At 32.0% G+C, this 14,298-nt stretch overlaps 1 protein-coding gene across 2 annotated transcripts in view; it reads right to left on the bottom strand.

The window, feature by feature from the left end:
- The window catches only part of LOC130443114 (partitioning defective 3 homolog), a 67,260-nt gene that overhangs the window by 20,147 nt on the left and 32,815 nt on the right, over nucleotides 1–14,298 (bottom strand). For both annotated transcript variants that reach the window (XM_056777588.1, XM_056777587.1), the window contains exons 2-8: nucleotides 5,970–6,173; nucleotides 4,632–4,960; nucleotides 4,244–4,573; nucleotides 2,453–2,613; nucleotides 2,137–2,369; nucleotides 296–487; nucleotides 20–175 (exon numbers count right to left, since the gene is read on the bottom strand). In XM_056777588.1, coding sequence (XP_056633566.1) covers nucleotides 20–175; nucleotides 296–487; nucleotides 2,137–2,369; nucleotides 2,453–2,613; nucleotides 4,244–4,573; nucleotides 4,632–4,960; nucleotides 5,970–6,173 — 1,605 coding nt within the window. The remainder of the gene's footprint in view (nucleotides 1–19; nucleotides 176–295; nucleotides 488–2,136; nucleotides 2,370–2,452; nucleotides 2,614–4,243; nucleotides 4,574–4,631; nucleotides 4,961–5,969; nucleotides 6,174–14,298) is intronic.

Genomic DNA, 14,298 nt, shown 5'->3' on the forward strand with positions numbered 1-14,298 from the left:
TAATAAAAAAAATATTTACATTATCCTGGAATTGAGAAATTATTTTTGCTACCGATCCTTTTTCGGGAGTAATCCGGTTTTGTAAAGCTTGTATATGACTTTGTGGTAACGGCGGTATGCTCGGCGGTATATCTTCGATCGTATCTTCTTCTCGTACTTCTTTTAAATCCACGTCCTGTATAAAAAGAATAAATACGCTAAAGCACAACGACGCAATAACACACAAGTTTCAATTTAAATTTCTGCTACAAATAACATCTATGCTTGGCAACACTGTATTAGTTTTAATACTTACAATTATCCTTGGTAGAACATTGTCTACGACGACGTCTTCTTGTCTGGATACTACTATTTTAACTTTACTACCTAACGGTAGGCTTTTAATTAGGGCCACTGCTTCGCTTTGAGTTTTTCCGGTCATTTCTTTGTGGTTTACTTCCAGTAGTCTGTCACCTATTTTGAGACGACCGTCCTCTATAGCAGGACCCTGATAAATATGAGAGAAAAATTAATTCGTAAAAAGTTTCGGTTAATAACAATTTGCACCAGTTTTGATGGCAACGTTGTCGGTTTCTACGAAAAATAGTAAAAGGTTTCGGTTTAAATCAACTTTACTACACGGAGTTTTGAACAACAATGAAATTATGGTAAAATAATATATATTCCCCCCAAGTACAAAATGGCCAATACGTCAAAAACGCGTTACTTGGAATAATCTATTGAATAACTGGAGTTTTTTTTTAGGTAAAAAGAAACAATTAATTCCTAGTTTAATTTGTTGATTTGATATGTGGTTCGTTAATAATTCAATTTTTTTTTCTAAAATCGCATTTATTGGTAAAAAAATAATGAAATCGTATCATTTAATCGAGCTTCTTCTGCGCATGCTTGTTATAAAGTCGATACATATTAAACGACTTCTAAAAATATATTTATACTCTATTTATAACTGATGATTGAAAATAAATCGATCATGAATCATTCGTATTCCAGCATTTTATTTCATTAAAATTTTTTTATGCATCGTACAACTGAAAAAAATTGTGTCATGTCGCGAATGTGCAATCTATCAGATGGAATTGCGCTGTTGTCGGCTTGTACGAAAAGTATTAAAACGTTTCGGTAAATATTAATTTATATGAGGTTAAAACGTAATAATTCCTCTTCTTGTCGATTTTTAATTTTAAAAAATATGATAGATTAGACAATTGACATGTGCAATGGCGGTGTTGTCGGTTTATATCAAAAATATTTCCAAATGCAAAAACATTTTATGGAAATAATAGGTCATGAGATGACGTCACGACGCGTCAGCCATTTACTAATCACATTGTGGAAATGGAAATAACTAGCAAAAATTCAGTCACTGGCATCTAAATCTGGATAATGCGAGGTATGATAACGAATTTAAAGTGAATTTTAAGTGAAATATGAATTTTTTTAAATAAATTCAGTCGATTTTTGAAAAAAATGAAAATATTTAGTGATAATTGAGTCAATGTTATCTAAATTTGGATAATACGAGGTATGATCACGAATTAAATGAAATATGAATTTTTTTAAATAAATTCAGTCGATTTTTGAAAAAAAATGAAAATATTTAGTGATAATTGAGTCAATGTTATCTAAATTTGGATAATACGAGGTATGATCACGAATTAAATGAAATATGAATTTTTTTAAATAAATTCAGTCGATTTTTGAAAAAAATGAAAATATTTAGTGATAATTGAGTCAATGTTATCTAAATTTGGATAATACGAGGTATGATCACGAATTAAATGAAATATGAATTTTTTTAAATAAATTCAGTCGATTTTTGAAAAAAATTAAAATATTTAGTGATAATTGAGTCAATGTTATCTAAATTTGGATAATACGAGGTATGATCACGAATTAAAAGTGCAAGTGCAAAAAATTTTAGCTGAAATGAAATTTTTTTAAATAAATTCAGTCGATTTAAAAAAAAATGAAAATAATTAGTGAAAATTCAGTCACTGATATCTAGATCTGGATAATACGAGGTGTGATACAGTTACCTTTAAGAAAATGAAAATAATAAATTGAAATCCAGTCACTGTTACCTAAATCTGGATAATACGAAGTTATTTTTTTTTTCGAAAAAAAAAAACTTACCACAGCGTTGATATTTTTGATGTAAATAGGACACTTTCCTCCGGCTGGGTTATCCCTCGTCGTAATACTGAACCCCAATCCGTGCGCCCCTTTCGTCAATTCGATCTCGATTTTTTTCCCAATTTTCCTTGTATTAGCAGTCAAAAGCCCTTTGAGATTTTTCGAAATGGCCGGCACTTTCTTTGTAGGAGACACAGTGGCCACTTTAGTGTTCGTACTTTCTGTAAGGTGGCCTTAATTTAAAAAATACTTCGTGTTCGAAACAACAATCTGAATAATAACAAAAAAAAAATTCAAAACTAATTCGAAGACATACGTTTTTGTTCGCATTCCACCATCGAAACGTTCTCTTTATCGTCGGGATAAGCGGGGTAAACGGGCGGGGGCGGTTTCCGTAAACCCTCCAATCCAGACGTTTTTATCACTTTCAGTCTTAATTCCGGAGAGGTTAGGGACAGTTTAAAAATTTCTTGCACCCTGAAAGAATATTAGATATGACAACTATGCACGGTCGCCGTTAACATCATCGTTGAATGATTCTGGTAGATCGGATCAGTTGATTGCGAAACGAAATATCCAACGAGTTCATTGATGCATTGATTCGTCAATACAAAAATTGCAAATTGCAAATTTTCCTCTTATTCCCCGTATTCCAATACCACAATTCCCTTTTTTTTTTCTTCTGGCTTTATCGGCGTTAATTTCCCCCAAATTGTACTGCTAGATTCTTGTACGTAAAGCTGGTTTTAAACAGTAAAGTCTCTAGAAAAGGCGCAGTTTCCCTGAGATCTCGGCGTTCGAACAAAAAGCAGGTAGAAGGTTTCGGTTTTTTCCAAAATCACGTATATTAAAGTGTAATTATTTAATTGTATGCTATTTGAACATTAAGAAGATTACGTGGAATCTCCTACGTCAGTCAAATGTCGACGGATTATTGTTTAACTGAAGCAAGTTGTTCGGGAAAATGTATGCCTGTATTAAGTATTTTTAAAAAGCAGACGAAAATCCGAAACAGGCGAGGCGTTTGGAATCGTTGAAAAATTCATTGTGTTTCGAGATCGCGAAGGGATCGGATCTCGAACGCTGTCTACAGATTCAGCACGCACGAAGACTTTTTTCTCGTGCTATCTCTCCATTACCCTCGATATTAAGACCAGCGTCCATAGGAAGCTTCTAGAGTTTTGTAGTGTGCTATACAACCTCTACTAAGCAGAAAGTGTTTTGAAACATACTGTATATACCTCAATGGATCGTCTCTTTCCGGTTAATTAGATTCTGGTAGTGGAGATAATAGTAGACAAACTAGTTTGTCTTTCTGGTCGAGTATAATTGATTTTTCCGATAATTTCCTGCTTTTATTTAGTTTTTTTTTTCTTATTTACAGTTGGTATAATGAGTAGATATGAAAAGATGACGATAAAACTAGCTTTGGGGATACGTTGCAGCCTATACTGTCAAAGTGACAGTTTGATTTTGATAATACACATATTTGAGTATTTTTCGTCGATATCTCGCTTGTTTTACAAGAATTTTAGTTCTCAATGAACGTTTTTTTATGAGATATGCGATAAACTGCTAAGTGTGATAAATTTTAAAATCAAATATTTCGATTTTTATATACATTAGATCTTTTAATTGAAATATTCATTTTTCTCAGTGTAGCGATTAGAATTTTTTTTCTTTCAATTTTAGTTATTTAGAATCACGATTTTAGGACAAATATAAAACAAATACTTTTTAAAACAAGTTGTCAATTAGTTTTTTGCTATTTCTTTTTTCTTATTATGAAGTCACGATACACGTCAATTTGACAGATTTAAATCAACACAAATTAATCATTATATGTATCAAAATATTATTTAACAAAAAAATACGATATATTAAGCAAAAAAAAATATTACATACGAGGGTAACTCGAAAAAACAATTATTTTTATCAACTTGTTTCTAATGATGAAAAATGCGGAAAAACAGTTAAAAAAATCGAGGAAAATGTATGGAAATATTATTTTAAAGTTGCTGCGTTCACTGGAATGAATCCTACATGATTTTTTATTTTGAAAATTAAAAATTAAAAAAACAAATCAAAACTACGGCTACTAACTCACCTTTGAAACGGTACATTAATTAAATTCTCCCCGTTGATTTCGACGACTCTATCATAAATAGCCAATCTCCCGTCCCTGTCTATCCTCCCTCCTGGTTCGATACCCTTCACCAACAAACCCTTCTCCCTTCCCAAACTGTCATAATCGGGTATAACGTGAATCCCCAACGGTCCGGGTTCGTTTCTTATCACGATGATTTCTTCCCCGTCCGTTCCCGCGGTGGTATTAGCTTGCCCCAAAGGTTCTTTCCGTCTCGATTCTCTCGGAAGCGAACCGGATATGTGCTGTCTGGAAACGGCGGCTCTTTCAGCCGCCTCCGCCCACCGATACCTAAATAATATAATCAAATTTCCATATCGAACGATATTACGACAAATTCCAAACCTACCCAGCGCCGTCCGCTCCCAAAAACTGCATCGATAATCGATTGCTACCATCTCTGGTTATTTTCCTGAACCCGTGGTCTTCTTCTTCTTCTCTGGTATCGTCCATCCAATCAGGACTTGCGTAACCCGAGCTCGGCGGTTCTAATATCAATGGGGCGGCGCTCCAACGTTTCGGATGTTCGGAAGGCACGGGAGGACCTGTTGGAAGTTGATTCAAGCTGGGTTCGCTGCCACGACGAACCTGCAGAACCGGTACACCGTTCGCTATTTGTTCGCCGGTTACTTCTATGTCAGTAAGGGGGTAGTTTGGACCGTATTTATGTTCACCGTCCTAACAAACAATCGATTATGGTTTTTATTGTCAAAAACGAACTGTCAGTTGTCTCCGGAAGCTGTCTTTCGCGGAAACAAACTTTCAATTCTATTTTTGGGAATTTTGAGTTTTTGACCACCCTATAAGCCGAGGATGTTGAGAGAATTTGGACTTTTTGGAAAGGTGGCAATGAAGACATCCAAATAAAATAATCAAGGTGGTAATGAAAACATCGAAATAAGGTTAAGCAAGAATTTGTATTGGGCGGAAAAACATTAAAAATGGATTCATGAAGAGCGGGAGAAGGTTGTATACCATGTCAATAGAAAAACGGCTGTTAGATCAATTTGTGAAACACGGCGAAGGATCGGTGATGGTTTAGGGATGTTTTGGAGGAGAGGCGACTGGTGAAAATTGAAGAAAAAAGCGTTTCGGCCATCAGAATGACAACGATCCGAAGCATTTCTCGTAGCTGCGCAAATATAATTTGAAAGAGCTTGGAAAGAATAATGAGCCGATTCACTTACCCGATCTCAACCCTATTGAGTTGTTGTGGAACGATTTGGACAGACAAACAATTATTTGTCGAAAATTGGACCAAAAGAACCTTGTATTCATATTAAGAGACTGTTTTTCACAAAAAAACTGTGATTTGTCTTTGGGGAGTGAACGTTCCAGTGTTTTTAAGCCTCGTAAATATACAAGGTGGTTCAAACTTAAGATAAGTTGTTAAAGGAACGGACTATAATAAAACCGTTATAGAACGACGTATAAAAGATTTATGTTAGTTAACAGGAAATAATAATTTTATTTCGAAATAAATTTAACAGGTGATGCATAAAATATTTAATACAATCACGTCTTTTGATTTAAATAATAATAAGTATTAAAAACAAAGTCCATTTCATAAATTAGTTTCCGGACTTTGTAACATTAGACACAATTATCCTAATAAACAGTTTTAAATATTTACCATGTTGCCAGATTTAGACAAATAAAATGACTTTGATAATTTTCGAATGCTTACGTGAAAAATATCGGGACTTCCTGTACCAACCGAACTCCCGCTAGCTCCGTCTCCTCCTCCATGGATATGAGCGCCTTCTCCATCTTCGAAACTCGCTAAAATTTGTTCTCTATCGTCCGCCACGTCGTTTAATTTATCATCGGGATCTAAGATTCCACCACCGTGAGACTGCAAATTGTGAACCGAGACCCAGGAATCGGAACCCTTAAAAAAATAATATTGATAATGAAGCAACTTGTTAATGCTCAAGCACGATACGATAAACACGGTAAACCGAAAGATTATAGCTCAACCGAGAGATAGTGTGCAAATAAGACGATAACCATTATCCACTTAAATGCAAAAAAAAACTGTGCAGCAATATTGGATTGACACACCCACACACAAACACGTGCAGATCTACACGCCTCCGCACTTTTTTCTAATCGCCATTGTTGATTTACTTGTACAATCAAACCTTTCCGGCATACCGGAACGTGTGTGCTGTACTTTATTTTTCCTTTTTATTTTATACCGGAGATGTTATTTGTACAGATTTCTATAAACGTTTCGGTCTATATACGCAAGCGATCCAGCAAAGGAAGTTTCCGGCAAACCGGAACGTGTGTGTTGGGCTTTAGTTATTTCCTTGTAAACGAAACAGTTTTTTTTCCAAAAAAAATTATTTTATACTCAGTATTCATCGAGATCCATATATTACAGCAGTAGAATATTCAGCTTAAATATGGTTCACACGCTACGATCTACCGGAGAGATTATTTGTACAGATTTGCCCACGCAGAGCTACCGAATATTCATATAGATACCAAAAAATATACATGTTTGTATTTATAGACGTTTCGGTCTACATACGCAGGCGATACAGCGCATGAGGAAGTTTCTGGCAAACCGGAACATGTATGTCGAGCTTTACCTAAAACCGAGTTGTAATAAAATGCTATATGTGTTATTTTTGACGAGCTATTTCATTATACGTAACGTAAAATATTATATATAGATCACTAGGTGAATGAACAATTTAAAAATGATAATTTTATATAAAAACTTATAACAGCTTCATAAATACGACGTGAAATATTTTATGGTCTGGTAAATATGTCCTTGGATGGATATTCCATGGTAAATCTTTCGATTTACCATGAAAAACGAACGTTTTTAATTTTTTTTATTCAAAAAATTAAACTTTCTCTACTAAGTCAATTCCGAAGAATTTCTAATAATTAACCAACCGTTTAAATTTGGCAACCATGTAAATAAACCGTTTCTCTATATAATAAATTGACATTTAACGATTACTTCTCAGTATTCCGGATCATTTATCCTTGAATATTAATTTTATGTCGTCGAAAATAACACTTTAGGCACGTACGAATATACCCGAAGCTCGTTTCAGAAAAGCAACCTGTTTAAATTACTGATACCTGCACGAGTGTAAAGTTCACACGATCCGTTAAAATGATACTTGATACCCAACAAATGTAATAACTAGCAAAATTTGTCATGAAAGTCACGTATATTTCTTCAAAAAAATTTATTATTCTTTTCAATTGACTATCTTACTTTTATTATCATATTTTGGTGGAATAATAAACTTATCAATACCAAAAGAAAATGGACGCTGGAAAACATAAATTTAAATAAATAAATATGGCTGAATTGGTAATGAAATAACTCTGTATCTCATAAATAGTTAAATTTATAATAAAATAAAAATATTAGATTGCTATTGACGTATAAACTTACAATGTGTATATTACGTCATCTTATTTAGTATAATAAAAACCTATTACTATTACTATTCCACCAAAACAAAATCAATATCGTCCACATTTTTGAAATATTATTGTACTTGTACTTGTCTCTTGATGGTACGATTTGAATTAAATTATGTTTATAAATCTAATTGCTTTTTAATAACCAGCAATTACTGATTATTTAATTTTTTCGTAGAAAAGAAATTTATTTAGAATTATAAATATGATAAATTATAGTAATATGAATGATGTCTCATAAATTATAGCTTCGAGTGTGTACGAAAGGGTAAAACAGTTTTAAAGAAAATCGTGTAGATTCTTCACAAAAATTCGATAATTTTTAAATTTAAGATTTGCCACATTGTCAAATTTAATTATAATTGAGTAAAAAAAATGTTTAATTATTAAACAGGATGTCTTATATACAGGGTAATTGATTCGTGTGATAAAAGATCAATGCCTCTTTTGTCTTTTGACACATTTTAAAATTATTTATAATCTTACTTTTTTTTAAATTAAACATCCTGAATTTTATTGCATCTTTAGAATCAGCTTGACTTCCCCATAACAATAATTTATGGGGTATTTAAGAAGTTATAACGAATTTCCATGAAAATCGGAACGAATTCAATACTCTGTACAGTCTGCACTAGATTCTATTTTGGATGAGACTTCTACGAAGACCAGCATCGCAATGGTCGACCAAATGGGGTGACGACTCCAGAAATCTTGAAGAAAATCCACTGGACAAAAACAGCGTCGTGAAGATGTTTCCATCGATTGTTTGGCAATGTTTTACAAAAGTTAAGAATGTGGATGGACTTAAAAGGTAGAGCCGGGTCCAAAGAAGACAGTTCCTTCCATAGGTGAGGTTATGGAGTCACTTACGAGACGCTTCCTGTAGAATTTTTCGACGTTTTCTGTATGGACAACGAAAATAATACGTTGCTGTACAATTTTTTTTCGAAATCGACAGTATTTATAAATGCATTTAGCAGTATTCCTGCAGTATGTTTTCTCGAGTCCATAAAATAATAATTTATGTAAATGATAGTTGATGCAAATTGAAGAGATGTCATAAAAAACCTGTCACGGTGTTAGCTCGAAAAACTCGTCCGTTTATGTATACAAAGATCATGGTCGTACTGCATATAACAAATCAATTTAGAAAATTTTTCGTAATACAACATGATAAATGATGTTTTTGACACACGCGTACGCGTGAGAAATCGCGTCCTTCTAAGCATTCACCCCAGGATAAATCCACGGATAGGTACGAATAAAAAACATTACGCCTCCTGTCATTTTGACAGGTCCTAATTTTCGTTCGCGTAGGTTCGCGCGTAGACAGGTACTTCTGGAAGGATGTGAAAGAAAAAAAATACCAGCGTCTTCCACAGGATAATTCAGATAAAAAAATTGAAGCTACAGAATCATCTAGATCATGTGGGGATTCAAGGATTTATGATAAGATTGAAAGCAGTGATATACCAATGAGCAAAAACGTCGTGTAAGTAGGTTCAACACATTGGGAAATGGGGCATAAAACTTCCAGAAAAACTGCTTTCATTGGGAGGAGTTGAAATGCGAAGTCTTGTAGAAACTTCTGGGTATAGGTGCAAAATTGTTGATGTCCTAATAATCTCATCAAGCCTTTCAATCCTTTGGATTACGACTATCGCTTTTGGTGCTTTAAAATCCTTTTTTGAGGTGGATTACTCTCAGTTTTCTTTATAGTTTATCGTTTGTCTTGGCTGCTTTTTTTATTATTTTTTTCCATTTCTTTCGTTTCTGGAATTTTGCCTTCCAGTTCTCTTATTTTTTCCTCTATTTTGTCTCTCCAAATCTTTCTCGGCCTGCCTCTTCGATGGGGTTCGACTGCGTTAATCTTTTGATCATTTCAGTTGATTTTTTTCCCATTAAAAGCCCAGTCCAGTTGAATCTTTGTGCTTTTATGTATTTCACCAAATTTTCCTTCTCCTTCTTTGTTTGTTTTGATCTATTGTAATCCTTATTGACTTTCTCAACGTCCTTTCAAGTTCTTCTTCTTTTCTTTTGTTAATTACTGTTGTTTACATAGCGTTGGTGATTACTGGCCTTATTAGCGTTGTGAACATTTTTGTTTTTGTTTCTTCCATAGTCTTAATATCCTTTTTGTATCCTTTCCTTTATCCCGTCTCTGGTTCTTCGTCCCTAGATGTTAGTTTTCACTTCGTTTGTGGTTTTTCAATCATTATTGAAGTACTATTTAACTGGATTTTTTCTCATTCCTTCAAAGTAAATATCGAAATTTTCTGAGTGAATAAATCAATAGATCAAAAAATAATTACTGCCAAAAAAAAAGACGAAACTTATTGAAATTTAATATATTAATTAGTTGTGTGCTAATTTAACAATTTTTTTATGCAATTATTGTATTGAATAAAAAACTGTCGACAATAATTGACCAACTGTTCGAAACGGGGTTAAAGACCTTGAAAAGAAAGCAATTTCGTACGAAATTAACCGATACATCAATATTTATATGTATTATATACATACACTTTCACTTTAAATAAATTCGTTGTTATTTTCTTAGAACATAGATAAACGTAAAACGTAGATAATAACATATTATTCTATTGTATTATGATTTTATACAGATTTTTGTACACGTTTTTGTAAAAACTAAATATTAACATAAAATATAGATGATATAAAGTTGTTTCATCTTATTACTGTATTTGTTGGATGTCAAAACTATTAATAACACACCACGCGTGTATATGCTGACTTAAATACTAATTCTATTGTATACAAAAGCTATAATCAATTATATTTTTTTATTTTCTTATTTATTGGACCTTTTGATATATTTAATCCATCTAAATGTTCTTGATTTTAGGTCCCTCCTGTTTTAAAATTAGTTTTTTTAATAATTTTTAAAACATAGATAAAATGACGTTTCGAGTTTTTATTAATAATTTTTGGAAGTAGAAATTTGACGTTTCGACTTTTCTTTAAGTCTTTATCAAAACATATTGAAAAAATCTTCACAACCTCTCGAACAATTACATGACGAACTACTTGCTTTAATGTGACCAGTATCACGTTACAAAGTACAGCAGTAACATGAGTTATTCAACGAATTTAGCAACATTCTCTATCGGTAAAAAGCGAAAGTAACTAACTTTATATAAATATCTGTATTTGGTTTTTTTCAAAACACAAAAAGTATCAACCCTCGTATATTTATAAATATATTTATACATATATACAGGATGACTATATATACACGACGAGTTAAAACTATCTGTATATATGGCAAAATACTAATAGTAAAATCATGAAAATTTCTACGTTTGGGTTTTCGGGTACGATCTTTTTAACTAAAATTTTTTCAAAGATAGCCGACTTCCGGTACGTGAAATAAAAACAGTTTTCATATCTTCCAAGGTATCCTCGTAAAAAAATATTTTATAAGGATAAATTTTTTTACAAAAAAATTAATAACTCAAAAGTATGCAAAAAAAAAAATTATGACAAAAGTATACTAAAATTCCACGTTTATGACAAAAGTATACTAAAATTCCACGTATATTTAAAAAATGTATTAATATACAGGGTGTTCCATTTAAAATAACAAAGCTACAGGTAGAACCGGAAGTCGACGATCTTATTTAATTAAAAAGATCGTAGCCGAAAACCCAAACATAGAAATTTTTATTATTCTACTTTAAGTATTTTGTCATATACAGATAGTTTTAACTCGTCGTGGTACACACTGTATATACATAAAACGAATTTTTTAATATTATATAGGTAAATCAATTTAAAAACAAAAATAAATCTTCGTACTTACTCGCAGTCTAGGTTGATTAACGCAACCGCACTCAAAATGTATTTTCCTTAAAAATTTTCGAAAACCGGATACGTTAATAAAAAGTTTATCGAGTCTCAACATTTTTTACTCGTATTAACATCGAGCTCGTTCTTCGATTGACACAGGTACACTGAGACTTGTCTCCAGATGCATTCAGTTTAGTAAGAATCCCTTGGAATTCCCATTAAAATCTAGAGATATTTTGTTTACCTGTCCCCGGGGGTGTTTCATCAAAAGGCACTGTATTAAGGTTATGTCAGGTAATTTAATTTCTCATGAATTAGATTGGAAAAAAGCAATTTTATTAAATAACGTATTTTTTTATACAAACACGACTTTTTGTTTCAAATTTAACTATTTATTTATTATCAATAAACTCGTTTTAGATGAAGGAATTTGTAATTGCGATATTCAAACTTTAAATAACACTGGTCGACAAAAAAATGTTTTATATTAACACAAGAATGATAAAAGTGTGATAAAATATATACAAATACGAAAATATGAAAAAAATAATTGTAACACGTGTGGTTTTTATGTTACATTCACTGGTAACATATTTAATATTTATTAAAAATATAATTTCACGTTTTTTAATCGTACATAATGACAATATTTATAGAAGAATAGAATCTAGTTTAGCTTCCATATTGATTAGTCTAAAGCCTTTCAAATAAAAGTTTACAAATCCACTGAAAACGTTCACTATTAATGGCTGCCAAGCAAATACTAAACGACGTATTTTTCAAGCAACTACCGCCATCTCTATGTCGAGTCAGGTACTTCTGGACCGATCCTCGTACTTACTCGGAAATTAAGAGCACTCGAAATACCAGTCGAACGAAATGTTTATCAGGTTAAAGTGGTAGAAAAATTATTTAAAACATATTAGGAATATAATCACTCGAGATAAATGAAATATGTTAATGACGGCGTTTTTTTATCGAAGAATGTCTTTGGGCGTTTGTTATCTCGCAAGTACCTCGTAAAAATAGTTCTGTTATATATTATGAGAACGCTGGTTATCTTTGAATACCTTTCATAAGCTAATGTGAAACGAGATGATTTATTCAAATTGTTAATGACGTAATAACTTTCTGTTCTATTGATAATTTTAATATCGAAAGTGAAAATATTTAGATCGCGTTTCGAAATATTTAGATTTGGGCGACTTTCTTACGCACCAATAATTTTAATAAGTATAAAACATTTTTGAAATCTACGTGAAATTTTAGTATACTTTTGTCTAAGAACTTTTTTCGAAAAATGCACACCTTTTGAGTTATTAATTTTTTTGTAAAAGATTTTGACCCTTATAAACTATTTTTTTGCCAGGACACCCTTAAAGATATGAAAACGGTTTTTGTTCGATTGCTTTTAGCAAGGCCAGACGTATTAGAATCTGTGTTGAAAAATTTTTTTATACAGGGTGTGTATAAAAAGTATTCAAAGTTTAACTCCATGAGTATCAAATTTCTCTATTTTTTTAAATAGAACCACCCGGTTTTTCTATTTTAATGCATTTAGGGGTAAAAAATAAGGCAAATTCATGTATACTTTCCTTTGTCTGAAAATTTTTTTGAAAAATGCATAATTTTTGAGTTATTAATTTTTTTTAAAAAAATTTTGAACCTTATAAACTATTTTTTTACGAGGACGTCCTTAAAGATATGAAAACGGTTTTTGTTCGATTGCTTTTAGCAAGGTCAGACGTATTAGAATCTGTGTTGAAAAATTATTCATTTTATACAGGGTGTGTACCAAAAGTGTTCAAATCTAGACCACACCTGCATTTCTAAAAATTTACAGAAAACATTTAATATCTGGATAACGATAAGGTTTAGGTATGGGAAAGTATTCATGAATTTGCCTATTTTTTACTTCTGAATGAATTAAAATAAAAAAAAATAAAGAAATTTGATATTTATGAAGTTAAACTTTGAACACATTTTATACACACCCTATATAAAATGAAAAATTTTTCAACGTAGATTCAAATACGTCTAAGGTTGCTAAAAGCAACCGAACAAAAACCGTTTTCATATCTTTAAGGGTATCTTCTTTAAAAAATAATCTATAAAGGTCTGCAACTGTCAAATTTTTTACAAAAAAATTAATAACTCAAAAAATATGCATTTTTCGAAATTAGTTTTAAGACAAAAGTATACTAAAATTTTACGTAGATTTCAAAAATGTCTTAATATACAGGGTGTTCCGTTTAAAATAACAAAGTTGCAGTCGACTTCCGGTAAAAGCGGAAGTTGGCCATCTTTGAAAATATTTTAGTTAAAAATATCGTATCTGAAAACCCAAACGTAGAAATTTTTATGATTTTACAATGAGTATTTTGCCATATACATATAGTTTTAAGTTGTCATGGGACACCCTGTATATAATGAATGGATAAATAAGCGAACCTTTGGAGGGACTTAATGAAGCCAAACGTCGAAATTTTCAAAACACCTCACTCGAGGGGCTTCAACTTTTTTTCCACACACGAAAACGAAAAATACGTTTTAAAGATCTCACGTATAAAATTTGGGGGAATTCATGGGATAAATTCAAGGGAAATTGGAAAAAAATGTTTTTTCTTGAATTAAGCGCGACATACCCTAGTCATTTATGGGGAGGGGTCCAGGAATCGCTGAATATTGGGCTTAAAATATTTTTAGAAATCCCCTCACTACCCCCTCCCACAAGTAATGGCCCCGAT

The sequence above is a fragment of the Diorhabda sublineata genome, chromosome 4 (assembly GCF_026230105.1).
Source record: "Diorhabda sublineata isolate icDioSubl1.1 chromosome 4, icDioSubl1.1, whole genome shotgun sequence".
In the NCBI taxonomy this organism is placed as follows: Eukaryota; Metazoa; Arthropoda; class Insecta; order Coleoptera; family Chrysomelidae; genus Diorhabda; species Diorhabda sublineata.